Source organism: Maylandia zebra, linkage group LG1 (assembly GCF_041146795.1).
Source record: "Maylandia zebra isolate NMK-2024a linkage group LG1, Mzebra_GT3a, whole genome shotgun sequence".
Taxonomy (NCBI): Eukaryota; Metazoa; Chordata; class Actinopteri; order Cichliformes; family Cichlidae; genus Maylandia; species Maylandia zebra.
In genome coordinates this window covers 26430381-26449667 of record NC_135167.1, presented here as the reverse complement: position 1 = coordinate 26449667, position 19287 = coordinate 26430381, and the positions used below count along the sequence as shown (strand labels likewise).

At 40.9% G+C, this 19287-nt stretch overlaps 1 protein-coding gene across 4 annotated transcripts in view; it reads left to right on the top strand.

Annotated features, from left to right (window-relative positions):
• The first annotated feature begins 412 nt into the window (after nt 1–412).
• The window catches only part of pcdh9 (protocadherin 9), a 206001-nt gene continuing 187126 nt past the window's right edge, over nt 413–19287 (top strand). Inside the window, exons 1-2 of one of the 4 annotated variants that reach the window (XM_024802611.2) lie at nt 413–1313; nt 1817–4953. In XM_024802611.2, the coding sequence (XP_024658379.1) occupies nt 1918–4953 (3036 nt within the window). In that variant the 5' untranslated portion in view covers nt 413–1313; nt 1817–1917. The remainder of the gene's footprint in view (nt 1314–1816; nt 4954–19287) is intronic. The other 3 variants (XM_004543363.3, XM_004543365.3, XM_076883887.1) reach the window with 3 other exon arrangements.

Below are 19287 nucleotides of genomic sequence, written 5' to 3'. Positions count from 1 at the left end.
TATGCACGGGAAACCGCCATAGCGCATCTTTCTAATGTGCTTCAGTCTAGTGGCTTTTATGTCCACCCCAATTAGGCTATTGTAGCCTACCTGACAACAGCCTAACAGGTTGGCGTATGCTTTTGATGCGTCCCTTTAGAGCCAATGAGTGTTATCTGCTTTTATATAATCACACACACACTATAAAAGCTAGAGGACATCCACTATCTCTTTATTCTTTTCTCCCAGTGTCTTTTTTTACACTATCATCAGCAGCAGCTTCATCATCATCATCGTCGTCATCCTCCTCCTCCAGCCCAGCCACGGGGTTTTTGGTTAAGCGTCTCTTCAGCCTGCAGCATCTTCGCGGAGAATCTCACCGCGGACAGCCCTCCGGTTCGCTTTAAGTGACGTGACATCGGGCCAATCCCGTCCTCGCTCGGGTTGCCAACGCAATTGAAAGCGAGGGGCGGTGTCCAATGACGAGGGTCGGCCGGGTGGGGGTGCGGGGTGGTTAGTCGGTGTGGTGTGCATCGCCAACCCCTCCTATGGGTTTACACAGAGTTAGTGCAAGATATTCTGCTCTGGGAGTGAGAGTGCAAGGATAAACGCCACACACACGCTGCGCATCCGTGTCACACTGAGCAGCCGTAAGGCTGGTGTTTCTAAGTGGGATCGACTCTGAGCTTTTACACCTTTTTTGTTGTTGGCTTTTTTTTTTGTCTTTTTCATAAATGTCCTCGTGATCTTTTTTTCTTTCTTTTTAACCTTGAGTCTGATTATTGATGGAGCTCCGTGAACTTGAAACATAATGGGACACGCGTGTCTCTTTTTGGGTTCACCTCGTCTGCGCCTTAACCTTCACAGGTAGCCGGGGAGAAAAGGAAAGAAAGAAAGGGGGAAAGACGCCGGTTCTCTCTGGACATGCACAGGAGATGAGCATTGATTTTGGGACCCGTTTAATTGAAGACACCGCAAACCACTGACCACCTTGCTGTGTCTGCTGGAGAGCGACGCTGATCACCGCAATCACCGCAGGTCGCACAATTAGATCCAGTCAATTCCTGAAGTTAAATGGGGGGGAAAGGAACTGCGACATATGCAGCTTCTAATTTACCCCAGTTTCTGCGACCGGCTGCTTTTATTTAAAACCTGTACTCGTGTCTGATTAACCCAGTGCTGCTGGGTGATTGTTGTTATTATTATTTACCTGGAGCCAAAAGCAGATCGACAGAGGAGGATATCTTTACCTGAATGAACTACTGTACTACTGTGGATGAGAAGACTATGAGCTGACACACTCCAGTTTTTCTTCTGTGCTGCAACCGATTTGGGTATGTAATACAAGCATGGGTCTCTTTTGCCCACTAAGAATTCAAAATCTCACTGAGCTTACTTTGTTGGCTTCATTTATGCTTATTCACTCGTTAAGCAGCCCACTCACAGCCTAAGCTCTTTAATTTTGACAGTTTAAGTGGAAAAATTAATAAGACTGTGTAATGTGTTGTGAAGTTTTGTTGCCGTGGGGGTGTTCGAGGCACTGAAAATTCATAGTGACCGTAAAACGTAGAGGATGTAGAAAGAGAGTAACAGACATTAATGGCTGCTTAAAAGGTTAATGCAGTTTATTTTGGGATTTTCATTTTACTGTTTGAATGAAGTCATGATTTGTGGCTATGTTCAGATTTAAGGGTAAATCCTAAAGAAGAGGGGAAAAAAATATAGTGCATGAATCAGCTGACTGTGAGGAGAGGGATTGGATGATTGTTAATTAAATTTATTTACTGTGCATAATAAAGTTACTTCACTGAAGGGAATCTCTGTCCTGTATTCATAGGTTTATTCGTGGAAGATTCCTGCCAGGAGTCACTGTCTGTAACAACACTGCATAGAAAGAAACCTTTGAGTTTTGAAGGCTGGAAGCATATTAACACTGTTATGGATCTAAAAGACTATTACCTGTTGGGTGCACTGCTTGCCTGCATATGGCTAGATCCTTCAATAGCCCAAGAGCTAATCTACCCCATCAGGGAGGAGTTGCAAGAAAATGTCCTCATTGGGAACATACCAAAGGACCTAAACATTTCCCATACAAATGCTGCCACCGGAACGAGTGCTAATCTTGTGTACCGGCTCGTCTCCAAAGCAGGAGATAACCCACTGGTCCGTGTTCTGAGCAGCACTGGAGAAATATTCACAACATCAAACCGAATTGACAGAGAGAAGTTATGCCCCGGTCCCTCATTTGAGGACAGCGAGTGCTCCTTTGAAATTGAAGTGGTCATCCTGCCTAATGATTATTTCAGGCTGATTAAGATCAAAATAATCGTTAAAGACACAAACGATAATGCCCCCATGTTCCCGTCCCCTGTGATCAACATCTCTATCCCAGAGAACACGCTCATTAACAGCCGCTTTGCTATTCCTTCTGCCACTGACCCAGACACTGGCCCCAACAGTGTCCACAAATACGAGCTGATCAATGGGCAAAGTGCCTTCGGCTTAGACATAGTAGAAACGCCTGAGGGGGAAAAGTGGCCCCAGCTTATTGTGCAGCAGAATCTGGACAGAGAGCAGAAGGACACGTATGTGATGAAGATTAAAGTAGAGGATGGTGGCAGTCCACAGAAATCCAGCACTGCCATTCTCCAGGTTACTGTGACAGATGTCAATGACAACAAACCGGTGTTTAAAGAGAGTCAGATAGAGGTTCATATACCGGAGAACTCCATTATTGGCACATCTGTAGTGCAGCTCCAAGCTACAGATGCAGACATAGGGGCAAATGCAGAGATACATTATGTATTTGGGACTCAGGTGTCTCCTGCTACAAAAAGACTGTTTGCACTGAATGCAACATCTGGCCTAATTACAGTGCAGAGACCTTTGGACAGGGAAGAAACTGCTATCCATAAGCTCTCTGTTTTAGCTAGTGATGGCAGCTCAAGTCCAGCCAGAGCTACTGTTACCATAAATGTGACTGATGTTAATGACAATCCACCTAATATAGACCTGAGATACATAATCAGTCCCATTAATGGCACTGTTTTCCTCTCAGAGAAGGATCCCATCAATACAAAGATAGCACTCATCACAGTGTCAGACAAAGACACTGACATTAACGGCAAGGTCATTTGTTTCATAGAGAAGGATGTGCCCTTCCATCTAAAAGCTGTGTATGACAACCAGTATCTGTTAGAGACGTCCGCACTGCTTGACTACGAAGGGACAAAGGAATATAACTTTAAAATTGTAGCGTCTGACTCTGGAAAGCCGAGCTTGAATCAGACTGCCTTGGTGAGAGTGAGGCTGGAGGATGAGAATGACAACCCGCCTATTTTTACTCAGCCAGTTATTGAGCTGGCTGTTATGGAAAACAACAAACGTGACTTGTTCCTCACGACTCTTAGCGCCACAGATGAGGACAGTGGGAAAAATGCAGAAATTGTTTACCAGCTGGGACCAAATGCATCATTTTTTGATCTTGACCGTAAAACAGGTGTTCTGACTGCATCCAGGGTTTTTGACCGGGAGGATCAGGATAGGTTCCTCTTCACTGTAACAGCAAGAGATAACGGGACGCCCCCTCTACAAACGCAGGCAGCCGTTATTGTAACCGTGCTGGATGAAAATGATAACAACCCCAAGTTCACACATAACCACTTCCAGTTCTTTGTGTCAGAGAATCTTCCTAAGTACAGTACTGTGGGGGTGATAACTGTGACAGATTCAGACGCCGGAGAAAATGCTGCTGTTTCTCTTTCTATTCTGAATGACAATGAGAACTTTATACTAGATCCTTACTCTGGGGTGATAAAGTCTAATGTATCCTTCGACAGAGAGCAGCAGAGTTCCTACACTTTTGATGTAAGGGCTGTGGACAGTGGCAGGCCTCCTTGCTCCTCAGCTGCCAAGGTGACCATCAATGTCATTGATGTGAACGACAACACACCCATCGTTATCTACCCACCCTCCAACACGTCTTTCAAGCTCGTGCCTCTCTCCTCTATCCCAGGATCTGTGGTAGCAGAGGTGTTTGCTGTAGACGGTGATACAGGGATGAATGCGGAACTCAAATACACAATTGTGAGTGGGAATAACAAAGGTCTGTTTCGAATTGACCCAGTCACAGGGAATATTACTTTGGAGGAAAAGCCAGCACTAACCGACATAGGCTTGCACAGATTAGTGGTCAATATCAGTGACCTGGGTTATCCCAAATCTCTCCATACTCTTGTGCTGGTGTTTTTGTATGTTAATGACACTGTGGGCAACTCAACACTCATCAATGATCTCATTCGACGCACCATGGAGACCCCAATTGACCGAAACATTGGTGAAAGCAGTGAAACCTATCAGAGTGGTGACTATTTAACCATAATGATAGCCTTTGTTACCGGCGCCTTGGTGGTGATTATTGTCATCTTTGTGACTGTGTTGCTGCGCTGCCGCCATGCTTCTAGATTCAAAGCCGCACAGAGAAAAAAGCAGGGGGCAGAGTGGATGTCACCCAACACAGAAAACAAACAGAACAAGAAGAAAAAGCGCAAGAAAAGGAAGTCCCCCAAAAACTCCTTGCTCAACTTTGTCACCATAGAGGGGAACAAACCTGACGATCCTGCCCATGAGCCAATCAACGGAACCATCAGTCTGCCCACCGAGCTGGAAGAGCAAGGGATTGGACGCTTCGATTGGAATGCCACGCCGACCACAACCTTCAAACCTAGCAGCCCAGACCTGGCCCGGCACTACAAGTCCGCCTCACCGCAGTCGGCCTTTCATCTCAAGGCTGACACACCGGTCTCAGTGAAGAAGCATCACGTGATACAAGAGCTCCCATTGGATAACACATTTGTGGGGGGCTGTGACACCCTTTCCAAGAGATCTTCCACGAGCTCCGACCACTTCAGTGCCTCAGAGTGCAGCTCCCAAGGAGGGTTCAAGACGAAGGGGCCCATGCACACCAGACAGCAGGTAAAAGAGCACTTTTACTGGTCTATAAGTACTGCGTATAACTGCCCTGTTCCACAGTGCTAAAGTGCCAGTCTAGATTAGGGACTGACTCTAAGGTACTGTGAAGCAACAGAAAACTGTTCAGGAGACACACTGCTTCAGCAGATTTTCCAACCTAAACATAAAAAGAAAAGAGAGAAAAAGTAACTTGAACAACAGCTGATTAATGGAGTTGATTATGGACTCAGCAATCACACAATGCATAATTTGGGGGTAACACTTGCAAACCCATGTTTTGTATTTAATATATATTTAATTCATATTTACCAAAATGCAAGTGGACGAGTGACTGCTTTGCCTTATTTTGTCTCTTCAGTACCCAGGTTAGATCACTGGCAAACATGTACCAACATAACATTAACTGTAACCCAATGATCTTTGTAAAAGAAACATTTTTTTCTTGCCTATCTACTCAGATTGCTGCTTTTCATCATAGACAAATGCTGCACACATCCTCCAAAAAGTAGTTGACTTTTCACCTCTCTCTTTCTCTCTCTCTCTCTCTCTCTCTCTCTTCATAAAACTCTTGAGTGTATTCATGTTTTTTTGTTTGTTTGTTTCTTTATTATTATTATTTTTTTGGTGTGCATTGTAATATCATGAAAGACTTTGTAACCTTTTCAACACCTGCAGCAATAACAACATTCAATAATTAGACTGCTGCAATGGTATTGTGAATGTCACTGTAGGCTTTGCCACATCATCTGAGCTTGAATTAAATGCCTCCTCTCAAAGCACACTAGCGAACTGAGTGAAGCTTGTCTGGAACTTGATACACATCCAATTCAAAAAGGATTAGCCAATAATGAGCCTCAAATTTCAACGTAATCCATGCTGCTTTTTATCAAAGCCCTATTAATTTTTTTGCTAATAAAGCACCACTACACAACACACAGTTTTAATCTAATGGAACACACGTGGACAAATATTGGGAACTGCAGAAAAGAGTGAAGAAAGAGCGCAGAAGGAGAAGGGAAGGCAGAGACAGAGGCTGTTGTCGACGGGTCAGGCTTGACGGTGGTACTGAACCTTTAGGTGGCAGTGTTGCGCTGCATGGCAGAGCTTGGCACTACGCCAACCTGCAGTGGACTTATAAATGCAAGGGAGGAGAAGAAAGGAGTGAAACCTATGTTAGTGTTCTTAGTGAAATACTCTCGCCTAATGATGCAGAGGCTGCACAGGAAAGATTGATAATGGCAGTTAGAGATGTGAGTGATAAGATCTATCCGGACGAGCGAGTGGAATTACAGGGGTGACACTGTGCGACTCCTGTCGATGCATACCTCCGGGTCACTGCATCTGGGGTTGCATTTAATGTGTTTCTGTGTGAGAGGTAGCAGTCAAAAGAGGCATTCAGTGTGCCATCATTTGCCAGGCGCCGTTAGTGTGTGTTTGTGTGTGTGTGTGTGTGTGTGTGTGGGGGGGGGGGGGGGGGGGGGGGGGGGGTTGGTGATGTGTGAGAGAGAGATGAGACGAGGCGATGAAATGGGTGATGCTGGCGGTGGCAGCGGGTGGGGTGAGGTGGGGGCCACTATTCAACCCTAGAGGAGGACACATGAGATATGACACTATACTGTAAGCACAACTTCATTGATTTGCTCAGTCATCCTACAATTCCACACAAGATTTATTGGGATCAATAATTCTGACAAATGATTCAAAGAAGCACACAAACAGAGCCAGTGTATTCTATATTGTGCCACCGATATTATAAATGATGCACTGTTACAGACGCTTTTGGGCACAGACTTATGTCTAAAATGTTCTGTACAGTTTCGTGTTTTTCTCTGAACTTGTGTAAGTTGTGCCCCAGTCTAATTCTACTACTGTTCTGCTATTACTTACTGATATAAATTAGTTGAAATAAGTCCATTGTCTTTTATTTTTATGAAAGGGAATAAGAGAATCATATCTTTAAAAACTCTAAAGATGCATTTGCTTACATATTAAAACAACATTATCATACAGATATGCACAGAAAAGAAGTATGAGTTCCTTTTTTTACCAGTATGCATGGTTACATTGCGACTCCATACAACAAAGCACTTTATCTCCATTAAATAGTGATTATCCGTCTTTCCATTAATGGCTGATATCAATCTTTCAAATTTGTAAAGAAGGCCCTTACAGCATGCGGTTGGTTCTTAGTCATAATTACTCCAAAAAACATCTCACAGACAAAGACTCCAGCTCAGATTGGCAGTTATTGATTGTGGTTAAATGATTAGACTGCCCCGACTGCACTGACATGTCTTTCTGGATAAACCAGGGTATGTTATCAATGCCACTGTTCCATCCATTGTTTTGATTGTTTTGTACAATGCAGCCATTTGTATTGACATGCACATGTCATCTCCATTTCATGATCATTCATGCGGAGATGCCCATCCACTAAATTCTATGCCTTTTGGATTTGTGCTGTAGTTTAAAAAAAAAGAAGATCAAGAAAATACCAATTACCTTTGACTGAATCTTTAAACAGACAGTATATCCAAAAGGTAATATCACTGGATTATCATATCATTCTCTGCAGAGTAGAAGCGCTTTAGAAGAAGATAAGAGCTACATTATTAAAAGATTTCTTATATATACAGATAACAAAAATGAGCCAATTTCATTTAAAGTTATTACTGGTTAGTTTTTGGTTGGAAAATGTGATTTGATGTAATATATTGAAATTAAAGCTAAAGGTGTTAAACTGCTGCCATAGTTAAAGGATCCAAAAAGGTATACGGTAGGAAGATCAAATTTAGCACTTAGTTTGCTGCCCTATGACTAACAAACCAACACCAATAAACAACTGGTGCCTGAAGTTAACACGAAACAGTAAAATAGGAAGTTCAAGAGGAAGACACAAGCGAAGCTGTGGGTGGATCGCTTTTAAGATTGACCTTCTCTCAAGAAATTGAAAAGCCATTTTCTTCCAGTTTTCAAGAGTCACTTCTATGCAACATCAGCACCAGTCAAAAAAATAAGGAAACTGAAAGGAAATTGACAAACGATTAGACAGAGAATAAGACACTGCGAACAACAGCAAAGCACGAAGACGTCAGTGCTGTCTTCTTTTTAGGTGATATAGAGCGTATAAGTAAAAGAAATAGCTTATCTGCAGTAGCGTTATTACGCACTAATGCCTAGTGCAATCAGTTTTATACAGATCCTTATAGCTTATAGCAATAGGGGAATCTTTGCCTTTCCTTTCATTTTTCTCACTTATTTTTTTACCCTCTAGGGACCTACATTAGTGTAAACAACACAGAGGGAAAAAAGCATGAAAACACTGTCCTAGTTTCACTAGGCAACACAAGCATCTAAGAAACGGAGGATAATAATCATCATCATTCTTATTCTCATCCTGTCAGTAGTCATAGACATAGATGTGGCTCACTACCACAACATGAGCCCAGTGGCTATGCATTAACTATGTACTGTGCATCAGATCCCAAGGCTCGTGTTAAGAATACGTTAACATGGTTTTGCTGAGGGGAGCAGGGTTTGAAAGTAGTCTCAGAGACAGCGAATGCAACATCATTGCTGACTGATTGCAATCTACATTTTCCATATATCTAGTCTTCAGAATTAAACTTGAACAAATCTTGTAGTAAACGCGAATAAAGGGATGTTAATTATTACGTTTGCTACCACATATTGACAAGTTCACACAAGATGTGTTCTCTCTTCCGTCACTTTGCGGAAGCAACATTACGTATGTGAGAATCCACAGTTATGGGCCCTGTATGACATTTTTCAGTTGTGCAACCTTGTGGTCTGAACACCTAATCTGTAACATGTAGGCTGTAGGCTTCTAGGTTGTTGTTGGGTTTTTTTCATGCACATGCAAACACGGAAAGGAAGCGTGCATTGACAATTAACCCATCTCCTGTTGCTGTGATGTGCTTTTCTTCACCCCAAATCTGCCTCAGGCTGGGGGACATGTAACAGCTTTCTATCTGAGCAGTCTCAGTTTAGTTTCCGCACATATAGAGCAAATGGCAACATGTGAATATGGGTTAATTATTCCAAATAATACTGGAGGTATTTAAAATTTGATTCAGTATTTCTGTCTACATCTGACTCATGGATCATTTCCTTCTCTGTGTTGAGCACTACAGTGAAAATAGGCGTATGGTACATTATCTCATAAACAACAAGCAGGGTTTTAAATATCACAGTAACTGGAGTATTCAGTTTAAAGCGCAGGATATTAGAAGACTTGTGGAAAAAAAAGGGGGGAATCCTCAGCGAGAAGATTCCTGGAGTTGTCAGTAATATAATGAATGTAATGAATGGACATTCTATGCAAACAGGAGTTTGTACAGACCATTGTAATTATGGAGCCTTGAGGGAGTCGTCCTTCTTGTGCAGGTTCATTTGCCACATTAATAAGGGGATTAGTAGTATGTACGGGGGCTGATGGCAGCAGGAGAAGTTTGAGAAGATTAATGAACTATGACAATGTTGCACCTGAGGGGAAAAGTCTGTTGCAATATCTTATGGGTTGTGCTGACACAGAGTTTGGCAGTATGAAAGAGGAAGATGGAGAGAGGCCAGTGATTGCTGCCGACTGTGATCATACATCGTTTCTCCCAAGCTATCCTGTCACTTAATCAGGATACCGTGTTTGTGATCTCTTACACTGAGCATGTCCTTCATACATTTAACTAATGGCGTTCCAACAGCCTTAGCATTTTTTGTAATAAGAGGAAGAACGGAAAAAGGACACCAACATGTACAAAAGGTTAAATTGGGTCACTAAGTAAAGATATTAATTAACCAAATCTGTGAGCAAGCTCTGTGAAGTTAGGTCTGTTGCCAACATCTGCTGAATAATTAAGAAAACAGCAGGTAAATCCAAGAAGACAGATCTTTAGCGCTGCATCTTCTTATTGAGTAAAATGTAGCAGATCCTCAAAACAAATGTAGCTGTCTGGAGAAAGTAAGACAGGAAGTGTGCGAGTGAAGTTTCTATCAAAGTTTTAAATTATCAGTGGAGGATTTGCAAAGCCCTTCACCACAGAGAACATTGTATCTGCGTCTTTAAAAAACTTGTCATGTCCTTTATATTCTAGGTGGGTAAGAGGAAATGAAATGGATTGCGAGCTATACTATGGTAGTGGGTGTGAGTACTATCAGAGTAGATTATTGCCCCAAGGGGGATCCAGTTTTGTCTGCACAAAACAACAAAATAAATCAAAGCTCCCTGTTGATACACTGGCTGAACTATGGAGTTCATTTATATGTTTTTATTTTCCCCTGTTTCAGAAAAATGAAGTGCTACTGATTTCTAATAGATTTATATATTTATTAATTTATGGGCCTGTTTTTTCTTTTTTCTTTGTAACTGCCAGGGACATAATTGCCAAACACAGATGATGGCAAATTACCAGGAATTACATGTTTGTTGTTGTTGTTGTTCCTTTGTTTGTTTGTTTTTTGTGAACATTTCATGAATTTTTCCCTCATCTACAGAAACCTTCTCATCATTGCGCTGTTTCATTCTGTCCAAAATATACGACACCGTTTTGATAATGACAAATATTGTCTCTTATCAAAAGGTCTCTTGCAAGTGTGTTCATATGTGATTTTATTTGATTTTTTTCACAGCTGCTTTGTTGTTTGTCCATCACTTTTGGCTGGCAACCCATTCATCTTAAATTTATCATCCATTTCTGCAAATTCTCGAAGCGCATTGATTGATGATCAGTCTTCAGGGGCTTTGCTTTGTGAAATTAATGCACAAAAGTCATAGCGGCTTTTGTAGGACTGTCATTACTTAATTCATCTCCATGTTTTCACTAATCCACAAAACGCATTTCCCATTTTTCTAAGGCAATCAATCAAGTTGACATACTAGCTTCGTGTTTTTTTTCCTTTTCTTTTTTTCCCCAACACTGCATGACGTGAAAAGACAAACTGCAGCTTAAAACACTTAAGGTATCAACACCTCATCTGAAATTCTCTTGAATTTTCCTTAAAAATAAGAGTAGAGGGTGGAAGAAAATGTTTCTTGACTGCTTGCTTGTCTATAAATCTATCTATCTCTATATATATTATATAAAAAAAAGATGGAGTTATGATGCTACGTCATTGTTTGAATGCCCCCAATCCCCCCTTCCTCCCCACCAACAACAACCCATCTCTCCTTTCCACTCCTCACTTGGCTCCTCCACCCACTCCTTATCTTCCCCGTCTCCAGCCCTAACCTCTCACCCGTGTTTTACTGGGGTCAGCGCCGTTACATACGATGTTAAATCACCAAAGGTGTGTTCACCTTTGTGTTCTGATCATTTGTGACAGATGAGGGTGCTTTGTGTTCAACACATAGCCCAACTTTCACTCTTTTTTTCCCTGTTACCATCCTCTCTCCGTTTATCATCAGAGAAAAAGGGTGTGCGGGTAAAAGATGGGCAAAGCGGCGCTGTCTATTCTGACATGACAAACCCAGAGGGAGATGTGTCCTTGTCATTGGGGTGTTGCGTCAAATAACACACAGGCCGCTGCTCTGTCACTAGCGTGTGCCAGTGTCTAGACTAATAGTTGTGATAATGGCATTGCCAGCCAAAACCCCCCTCAAGCTAAGAGCCTCACTTGACTTGAAATGTGACTGCCATTGACTGCTTTGCCACTGGGCCTCATAGCTCACAAAGACTCTGTAACCCTCATCGATGTAAATCTTGTATATATGAGATGTTTCATGTAAATTGAACTCCTGGTAATCTTGCCTAATGTGCTGTGTTAAACAATAATGGACTTGTTTTATTTTAGTTTTGTATTATTTATTTCCGCTGCCTTCTCCTTTTCCTTTTTTTTCATTGCTGGCTATACATTAATTACATCTGAAATAAACTCTTCCAAATCTCCAGTACACTGCAAATCCCACTCTGTTTATAAAGCCTTTATTTGAACAGTGGTATTCTACCTTTACAATTTCATAATAAATGTTTCAAAGAGATCATATCTTTCTTGTTTGGAATTTGTCCGTTTGTTCTGCCTCTGTGATGTTGTGATGGGACATTATGTATAAACTGGGATATGTTTCAGTCAAGCTACCATGTGCGCACCGATTCTAATCAGCGTTTGCTCATATACATGTGCTTCGGCTCATTACGTTGCCAACTCGTGTATTTTAAGAAGCAAACAGATTTTCTGCTTTGACTGATCTGGTGTTTTTAAAGAGGCATACAAAGTCACTGACACACAGCCAACCCGATAATTCACTTAGAGTGGAAGGGAAATTTAATTCAAGGTTAATTTACAGAGGTATGTCATTTGGGGGGATTTCACTGTTCCTCAGTCTTAAACAGTCACACGTGCAAATGCTGTCTTTAATTTTCCTTCCAGCTGACCTAAATACATGAATGTTAATGAGATCAAGTTAGCAGCTGCTCTAAACATGTGACGGTGACGGATTTTTACACATACTGTAGTGCTTGTTTGGATAGCACCAGAAAATGGGCTCAGAGTTTTTTCCAAGTCTTGTATGTTTCCTCCTGTCTCTACTGGCCATGAAGAGATCAAATCTTTTTTAAAAATAAATAAATAAAGGACATGAGAGAAAAGCTTTTCCTTTATGAAAAATTGATCCTAAAATTTTCATAAAACTTCCAGCTATGCATCCATCTGACTACCTTCTACAGCTTCAGTTTTATAAGTGTGACGCCCCACAACCAATATGGACCCGAGGAACCGTTACAGTGAGTTTCTTTGCAGTTGCTCACATCCTTCTACAGCAGGACTTTAAAACCAATTTTAAAACATACGGTGTGCATATATTTGTACAAATCTGACATGGCTGTAAGCTAAATGTGGATAATAGTCTAATATGACTTCAAAGAACATGAAGCCTTTCATGAATTGTCTGACTGTAAGGCTGCACAGAGAAAAAATGCGCAAGTGAATTTTCTTTATGGTAGTATTTTAAAATTGAGTTCTAAAACACTCAGATTGTGTTGCCTCTTCACTCTTTCACATCAGATTTTTGTATTATCACATATACATGTGAACGGGAAACATACTAACCATTAGCAGCTGGGAGTTCCTAACCTATACCATCTTCATCATCATCATCATCATCACTGCCAGCTGCATCCTAATAAACCCTAACGCCGTGAAAATGTATATATTGTGAATATGTCTATATATCTATGAAATATTTATGAAAAAAAGATATATTTTTTGCAGCTATTGGCATTTTTGTACTGATGCTTCCATTTTTTTTTTTAATCTTCAGCTGTTTTCCAGTTAAAGCAGTGTAGATGTGTCACCTCTTAACTGGTTTTTGGAGAAAGGGTGATGGGGTAGGGGGTGGAGGGTGGATTTCAAATTGCTACGACAACACATCCATGGAAAGTAGGGCTAACTCAGCTTAATCTGTCCACTGAGTCTGAAAGCCAAAGGCAGAGCTTAGTCTGCATTTGAGTGAAGATGAGGAGGGGGGGAAGAAAGGATAAATAAATAAATATAGGCTTTAAAGTTTGACCTCATATATATGGTCACTTTCAAAAAAGCTGTCTGCACTTACTGAGTAGAATTTGAAACCTGACTTCTGACCTAAAGGATAATCATAGTGCTGGTCTATGAAAAAAAAAGTTGGGGTGGTGATCAGGTTAGGTAGGCAATCCTAATCTTGCACTTCCAAACATTTTATGAGAAATATATTTTCAGTGTTTCTCAGTCTTGTAAATCATGTCCTAAATTTAGTATCATTTGTGGACAATTGAGGGAACACATTGCATAGAGCTAGAAAAAAACTGCTCTCCAACCACTGAATTTGATGAGACTTTCTTTTGCTCCTACAGGCCAAATTTAATGCCTCACATGATCTCATGTACCACCTCTATGTGCATATACTGGTTAGTGAAAGACTGAATGTTCTCCACAAACCACGTCTTCAATTAATATCCCAGGCGCAAGATGTAATGTAAGCTTTGCCAAAGTGGAGGAAAATAACAGACTGCGCAATACAAAAGTCTTGTCTCACATATTGAAGCTGAACCACTTCAGCAACCAGATGCATTAAGCTGTGCGTGGATGCTTCGCAGAAAGAACCGTGTGTCTACCACAATCAGGCGTAGACAGTCTGTGCAGCAAATTTATAAAGCTCCAGCATTCAGACTGTTCTGTTACACAGTTCATCATGAAACTGCGCACGACAGAGCTGAACATCCACTTGAACAATTATCCACATGTGGATGATGTCACATGCCTTTTTAACCTTGTTTGGGCAGAAATCAGATTAATTCTGTTCCTGGTCTTCTACCAGCCGTGTCCTCAAAGCAGCACTTGTTTCATTATGCATAGTCACTATGCATTAACATGGATGCTAATAAACATGATCGTCTCATGACCCATAGGTGTTCGAACATATGACTCGCTTCCGGTAGTCGAAGAAGTCTTCACATTTTCAGCAGCAATCCACCTGGTTAGAAGGACAAGTTCTGAATGATAAATGTAAAGTATTATCAAGGTTTACATTAGAATCAAACTCATTATGCAGGGGGAAAAAATCCCCCTAGAGAGTGTTTTCTGATTAAATCTGATCACAACAGTAGAGTGAATGCACTTGTGTGCGTTCCACGCTGCTGTTCACTTGAGAGGCTACCTATTATACAGCCCAATTTGGGGAAGATTATGCGTGCTACAACTATATGTTGTAACGACACACATGAAAAACGCTGAACTCTGATCAGAAATTCAAAAGAACTCTAATGTGCAAAAAGAAAAAAAAAAGATGAAGGCTCCAAAGTCTCTTTCGGGGGTTTCCTTTCTCTTTGCTGCATTGCAGCATCAAGCTCTTCTCCGTCATAAAAGGCTGTCTTCATACACTGTGGATTGCATTTTTATAAATATGAGGATGTGTTTTTGAAGTGGTCTGTGAACACAAGGGACTGAAGTGAAAAAGGTTAATTTCAAAACTGACTTCAGCTTTACCTTTGTTATTAAACTGATAATTGCCCCTACATAATGTTGAAATCAATATTTTTATCAAATTTGGTTCACATTAGCTAGGAGGCTGACTTGCACTCTGGGGGCAACAACCAATTTTTCAGAGCTTCCAGTGTAGCCAGCCAATATCAGGGCTGACACGTTTGCAGGTAATTGTTTAGAAATGCAGATAATTTTAAAAAGGTAATAAAAAGCTAAATCAATGTCAGATGATAGCCGACTGTTTTGAGATTGCTTTCGGAAAATGCAATCTCTCTTTTGCTTCCCAAATGGGCCGCTAACCAGCATGCAAGAAAACCCTGCTCAATCCTGATTGGTCAATAGCACTGAGACTACAAGTGAATGTCAAAAAGCTTCCAGTACCAAAGATTTCTCCCTCTTGCCTACAGATTCTACATATTCACAAGCAGATGTCTTATTATGGAGATTAACAGATTAAGCTTAATAGACTGGAGAAATTTCATAGATGCTGGGCTTTTTTTTTTTTCGTGTTTTGACAAATTTAGGTGACAAAAAGAAACAAAAAGTTTAAGTAAGTAATAAACAAAGCAACAGTTGATATATTTGGGCAAAGTGCAATTTACATTAAAAGGGCCAAATAGCTGCTTTAAGTTTTTAGCAAACATGACTTGACTGAATATTCTCACATATGTTCCACTCATATTTTTCCATGAATTGACTGATGTCTTTTGAAAATTCTTTTTGCTTGGAGCGTCACCAAATTATTCATGCGCCCGATGTCATTCCACTGAATTAAAATCAGCATCAGTCAGACACTCGAAATTATTTTTCTGCCATTATTGTTATTATTATTTCTGCACATGCTGATGCACATGCTGTCATATTCCCCTTTAGTCTAGTTACACAAACATTTCCCCACAGTGGGTTATTGATCTATAACCAGTTTATAGTTTTTTGTAATTTCCCATGTAGGGAAACATTACGAATGTTTACTGCATTTCTTACATTTTAATTCCCGAATGTATTTTAACTCTAGAGAAAGAGAAAACTGTTCATTTTTACTGTTACAATAGTAACACAGAATCCATCAGGACAGCAGTGTGTTGTGCACTGAAGTTGCAGGCGGGGAAAACCCCATCTAGCATAATGTGTCTCTATCTTGGAAGAAGGTCTCGCTTCGCAGTGGCCACATTACTTAGGGCCTGAGCCAAGTGTGATTTTTCTGTTTACTTTTATTTCCAAAGACAGCAAACAACAAGACCAACCAAACAGCTGAGTAAAATAAAAATAAAAGTGGCCCAAGGGTTCCTGAGGTGACCTCTGGACCGGAAGGTTGTAGGGTCAGCTTTGGCCTGGCAAGATATATTAGAAATAATAAAATAAAACAAAAAACAGCCGCTTATATGCCTGTAAGCAAGGCGCTTTTGTTCCAGTGGGGTTACTTAGTAGATAAAAACTGCAACTTTCAAGTGTAGATGTGTAAACCCATGTGAGTGTGAAGCAGGATAATTCTGGAAAGAGATATTTGCTCGGTGAATCTACCCTGTATTTAAAAAGATAAAACTTCGCACCGAGGGAAAGAGTGGTGAATTGATCTTTATGCTTCTCTTCTCTATGACATTTTGACCCTGGATTGAAATTTAACCGCCACTCCTGGGTCTTTTAAGCACATAAACACGATATTTAGCTGTAGTCTTCTTACAACTTGGTTAGTTGATTCCACATGGATTCTTACGGCAAACACCTCAGACTTAAAATGCATGAATATCATTTTATAGGGATTCTGAAGGATTTCCATTTAAGAGCACAGTAATGAACAACATGAAAATAGAAGCGATGCTGCAACCTGCAACATTTTTGCTGCCTTTATGAGCATAAACAGCTTTCTACCAAAAATACTCTTAAGTAGTAAATTAAACTTTTGACCCTTTGGCGCTTTGCAGATTTGTTCCTAGACTTCAAAATAATACCACATCTGTGCAGATTCTGTTGGGAAAACATTTAACGTTGACACAGTGACTCCAGAAGGTATCGCTTGAGAGAGGAGCAGCAGCTACATTGGTATTAGGTTTGGAAGAGGTTTGATCTTGTGATTGAACTGCTGCAGATCATAGAATTAAGCCCACATTATTTCCCATGGTGAAACAGATGAAGGCCATTGATTAAATGGTGTTAAGACTAATTATATATTTCCTTAAATCTGTACTGTATCATTAATAGATTCCCTTCATCACAACAACAAAAAGCAACAACACTTAGCGTGGATGGCTTATTATTTCTTTTCTGGCAGAGAGTACAATGACTGAATTAGCAGACATATAAAGCTCTTCAGGGAGCTAATTAAATAAGAAGTTGTGATGTATGGCTGCTAGAAGGATGTGTGTCAACTCGGCCCTGTCCGACGTATAGACTGAAGATTTGTATTGATCGTATGCTTTGTCTCGTGCCTCAGGCATCAGCACGCCGCAGTGTAAGCCATGCGCCTTGCCTTTGTCTGTTGAGTTGAGCAGATAAAGGTTGTGATAAATCTGCCTGAGAATAAGCTGTCATAGAGGTGGCGCACATGGGAATATTTAACACAAACATAAAAAATGGCTTGTCTGTTGTTTTATCGTCGAGGGTATAAGAAATGGCAAGGTTTTAAAATACTCTCACCTCTGTATTTTTGCACTTTTCTATCTCTGCAGCCCTCATATGCACAGAAGTTTGCAGTCCTGCTCATCTTTGTTAGGCCCATGGAACAGACCTAAAAAAAAAAATGGGGGAAGGAAAGGAAGAGATGCTTTGCACAGAATGGTGAACCAGCACCTTATCTTCTCTCAGTAATATGCAGAGGTGTAAAACATTTGGCTAGCTTATTTAGATGAAATGATTTAGTCCTGGTTGCGCAGAGTTAGCGAAGGCTGAATCAAGTAGTGTGCTGGGGATGAGGAGGGAGGAGGTGAAAATTGGTTTCCACTATCTTACGGCACACATAGAGGCCCGGTTTCCTCTCTCTCCACAGACTCCCTTCTGACGATAACGTGCCCTGATAATGGATATATGCACCCAGATTTATTTTCTATTTCCTGCCACAACTGCTTTTCCAAGAAACTTTTTTTAATGTATGAGTTTTATGGCTGCTTTCAGCTGTGACATTCAGACGGCAGAGTTCCAGTAGCAGAGAATTGAGGGGAACATTTGCCATGCAAAAAATAGAAGAGGGTGCTCTTTTGTGGCCTGAAACTTTTACTGTAACATATATAAAAAGGATATAATGGAAGTTCAGATGCAAAGGAAGTGAAACTTCCACTCTGCTGATTTGTCTGCCTCAGTGCCTGCTCACAGAGTTTGTATCCCACTTGGCATCATTGCAAGAAACTACGGTAACACAGAGCATTTCATTATAGTCTCTCTGTTGCTGGAATGGTCTCATGGCCATCTGATTTATTAGGCTATCATGGATGAAAATTAGTTGGTCATTTATTGGTCAAAATTTGAAATCCAGTCTCGCAAAGTTTACTGTATGGGAGATGGTCTGAGTGACTTATAGATGACCCGAGAGAACATCACAGGCCCTAGTTTGACTATATTTGCCCCTTCCCCCTTAAATCTTTCAGAAGCGTTAGCTTTGTTTGTCATGTGACATATGACCCCACGACATACTTGCTAGGGCGTTTCAGTGTCCCAGAAACCAGCCCAGTCTCTGTGCTGGGAACAATAAGGTTCCTTCATCACCACAGACTCGGGACTTTGGTTGCCCCAGGCCATATATCACATGAAATCCCACATGAATCGAATACATGTGTGTCTGAGTGGAAGTGTGTATTTTGTTGTGGTGATGATGGGACTGTATTCCCTCAACACTTATTCAACACTGCTCTAAGCTGTTCACCCATTGAGATTAGTGACTCCCTTGTTCTGGTCCATATCTTCCCTGTAGGAAGTGTGTGCATGTGTGTGTCCACTTATTAATAGCCCAGCCTCTTGGATGATATTCATAACCAGAGCAGGACAGAGGGGGGTTTTATGCAGCACACTTGGCAGATTGGACTGATTCATATCTTAAAAGAGGACGTGCTTTGATCTTGTGTTTATTTTGTGATTAGGAACACACAGTTTGCCGTCAAAGATGTGCGTTATTGATTTGTAAAGGTTGAGCTAAGATGTTTTTAATAATTTTAGATTTTAAGCAACTTTACCTTTATAGAACAAAAATTCTCTTCCTAATATTGCATTCATATAACTATCCACATCTCAAGTGGAGATACACACGTCCTTAAATAAAGAACTGTGAATTCAGCATTTTGCCAAAACTGCTCCCTTTTTATTGGATACACTGTGGACACGCAATTTAGAGTGTTGATGGCTCAGTGAGAGACTAAATGACTTGTTTGGTGCAATGAAGGG